Source organism: Drosophila tropicalis, unplaced genomic scaffold (assembly GCF_018151085.1).
Source record: "Drosophila tropicalis isolate 14030-0801.00 unplaced genomic scaffold, ASM1815108v1 contig_812, whole genome shotgun sequence".
Classification (NCBI taxonomy): domain Eukaryota; kingdom Metazoa; phylum Arthropoda; class Insecta; order Diptera; family Drosophilidae; genus Drosophila; species Drosophila tropicalis.
In genome coordinates, this window is record NW_027173303.1 from 203,914 (window position 1) to 207,150 (window position 3,237).

Here is a 3,237-nt window from a genome sequence, read left to right on the forward strand (position 1 = left end):
ACCAAAATATATCGATATATCGGATATTTCTGATTTTTTTCTATTTCTCTATAAAAATCGTAAACCCGCCAAAATAACATTAACTTTAAATGCATTCTAATTTTTGTTTATTTATTAAAAATAAAACAATAAACTTTTTCCAAAAAAACTTCATTTCATTTTTTAACTCCAAAATTCTTTTTTAACGATTTCAAAAAAACTCTTTGTTTTATGTGAACATCTGTCATGCGGCTTCGCGTGTCGCAGACAACGCATTTTATGGCGGAGGCCAGCCGCTCTGAAGGAACCGAGCTACCTGGTGTTATTAGGTAACTCATGGCCAATTTTGATAACTTCGGTAAAGTGTTTCCCTGGGATTTCCAAAACTCTAAGGGATCTGTCTCCCAGGGAGCGAGTGGTAAATTTAAAAATAGTTTTATTTCGGTATTTTCCATGGCATCTGTATTTGGGTTTATGGCAATTGATCTATTATGGGCCTCTAGGAAGCTTTCGTTTGTTTGTACTTCCCTCATCTCATCAAGTTGCCTTCCGTTTGGACCATTGTCCATTGAGTTCTACAGAAAAAAGAGAAAATATACTATAGCAAAAATCTTTATATAAATGTCAACAATAAATAATCTCTTCAAACAATAGATTTAGTTTAATTTATTTAGTTTAGTTAGTTATTATTATTGTCAAATATATTAGGTTTAGATTAATTAATATTATACTAAAGCTCGTAGTTAAAAGTTAATTCAAAGTGGTGTTAATAATGTTTTTAACATAATTTTACATACTCGTTTTTCAGTGATGTCTGCCGATGCCTCGGTGATAATGTCTTGAATAGCTTCTTGAGCATTGAGCGGCGATAAATATAATTTTTTAAACCGGGGGTCCAACATTGTTGACTTCACCAGTGTTTTGTTGTTTTGAAAAGATTGAAAACGGTCTTCAGAAACTTTTAGTAGAGTTTCTTTAGTAAGTTTTCCTTCAGCCGATTCTACAGTCAATGTACGTATTTTATTTATCAGTAAGGATATTAATGGAATTACCATGCTAACTGTGACGTAGTTTTCACCGCTTATTTTTTCTGTTGCGTTTTTATACGGACTTAGCAAATCACAAAAGTCTTTGCATATATCTATTTCGTGAGCTGTTAGCATGTCTGGCAATCCCTTCATAGAAGTTGATCGTTTTATTAAAACCAATGCTACTTTATTTGAAAGTTTGAGAAAAGAATCAAGCATGTCGAGACACGAATTCCACCTGGTGTCTACACTTTGGACAAGAGTTTTTATTCGACCTTCTGCTATCCCTTCGTCAGCCTGTAACTTTCGCAGCATGTCCATGGCTGCAGGACTGTGTTTGAAATGAGTAACAATTTTCTTCACCTTATCCAAAACTTTTGAGAAAGATGCAATATTTTTTACCACATCATCGACAACCAGGTGAATTGTGTGAGCAAAACAAGAGACGTGTTTGCCATTTCCTACAAATAGACGTGACGCTGCTTTCATGTTGTTTGCATTGTCCGTTGTAAGTGTTCTCCACTTATACCGATCTATTTGAAATTCACGGCAAGCAGTCTCCATTAAACTACATATATAGTCGCTAGTGTGTGACTAAATAAAATCAAAGATTTAAGTTAGGAATTTTCTTAAAATAAATAAGCATATGACATGACGAAACAGAACACAAAACACATACAGTAAAAAACATTTAAGCACGTAGACTTGACAATACAGAACACATAGACAAAAATTACACAAATTTAAAAAAAAGCTAACCTGTGACATTCTTGCTGCTTGCAAGCAAACCGCCTGTAGAGAATTATCCTTTATAAAATGTGCGGTTACGGTGAGATACGACCGAGTTGAATTGGTTATAGTGACACTGTCACAGGTGAAAGCTATGTTCTCAACACCTTGGAAAATTGTTCTAACCTTAGCCACACATATGTCGTATTTCTCTTCAATAAGATCTGTTACCTGTAAATTAGAAACAAATATATTCAAACAAATATATTCAAATTTCTAATTAAATCCAAAGCACTTACCTTGAAACGGCTTGGAATTTTGTATTTTGGTACACAAATTTGTAACAAATTACAGAGGCCTTCCTTTTCAACACCACGTACAGGCAGGTTGTCTTTGCAAATCATATAAACTATTGCTGCCGTAATATCATTATGCTTATCTAAAATTTAAAAAAAGGGTTTAAATAAAATTATATTCAAAATATAAAATAAGAGAATGTTTACCTTTAGCAGACGCCGAACACTTAAACGCGTTCTCAATAGATGTTTGTCCATCAGAATTGTGGTTCAGCTCATCTGGTTTATTCGGTTTCTGAATAAGAACATTAGAAAATTTATATGTACAAATATTATTCCAAATCTTGTTGTTGGTTTTTGAATATAATTAATTTTTAAGCGAAAAGTTTGTATTTGGCGAAACATACACATACACGTATACACACATACATAAGAATATAGAGGCCTAGTGACGCGCGCACACACACACTGTCAAAAAATTGCGCGGCAAAATTCCTGAGACTTTTCTGGCATTACATATTTCTTACCTTAACACATGTTGAATGCGCTTCCGGGTGCTTGTTCCTCAAGTGTGACAGGAGATTACTAGTGTTACCACTTGATTTGATAACTTTTGAACAAAGGCTGCAGGTGGCATTTTGTGCGTTTATTTTTGTATAAAAGTTTTTTGCCGAGCTCATCTTTCTTTAAGATTTTTAAGTGAAGTGTGACCAGCCATAATATCAAAAAATATATTTCCAAAAAATATCGATATGCGATATATCAGGGAAAAAAATATTTCGATATAAATATTTATTTTTTTTGTAAAAATATCGATATATTTGATATTTGATATATTATCAACAACCCTATCCTGAAGGATCTCTCTCTGGTACTCGGTCTAGTCTTGGTTATACTTTGTTACACTTGTTGATTTGCACTCACTTTTTCACAATGTGACTGATTACTCCCGTGGCTACTGGCGAAGTGATTTTCTCCTAATTCTAGCTCTCTGTTCAAACCCACCCTTGCTCTGCCTACTTATGTCCTAACGGTGAAAACATTCGATGCGTCTTGTGCTTTGGCACGCGTCACGATCGCCGTCTCTCTCTTTCACTTTCGATTTTCTCATGGTCTCTTTAGCGTCGCCATGCAGCGCAGCGTCCGCAGTCGGGAGGTTGTTCTCTCCGCGACGCGTCGACGCTGCAGCCGCATCAAGACGGTAG

The 3,237-nt window shown here is 35.0% G+C and overlaps 1 protein-coding gene across 1 annotated transcript; it reads right to left on the reverse strand.

Annotated features, from left to right (window-relative positions):
• Window positions 1-1,090: 1,090 nt before the first annotated feature.
• On the reverse strand, window positions 1,091-2,712 carry LOC137580154 (E3 SUMO-protein ligase ZBED1-like). The gene is made up of 6 exons (XM_068294077.1): window positions 2,560-2,712; window positions 2,240-2,327; window positions 2,036-2,175; window positions 1,767-1,967; window positions 1,194-1,601; window positions 1,091-1,108 (listed from the first exon to the last, which is right to left on the reverse strand). Exons 1-6 carry the CDS (start codon window positions 2,710-2,712, stop codon window positions 1,091-1,093), a joined length of 1,008 nt encoding a protein of 335 aa, XP_068150178.1.
• Window positions 2,713-3,237: the final 525 nt, after the last annotated feature.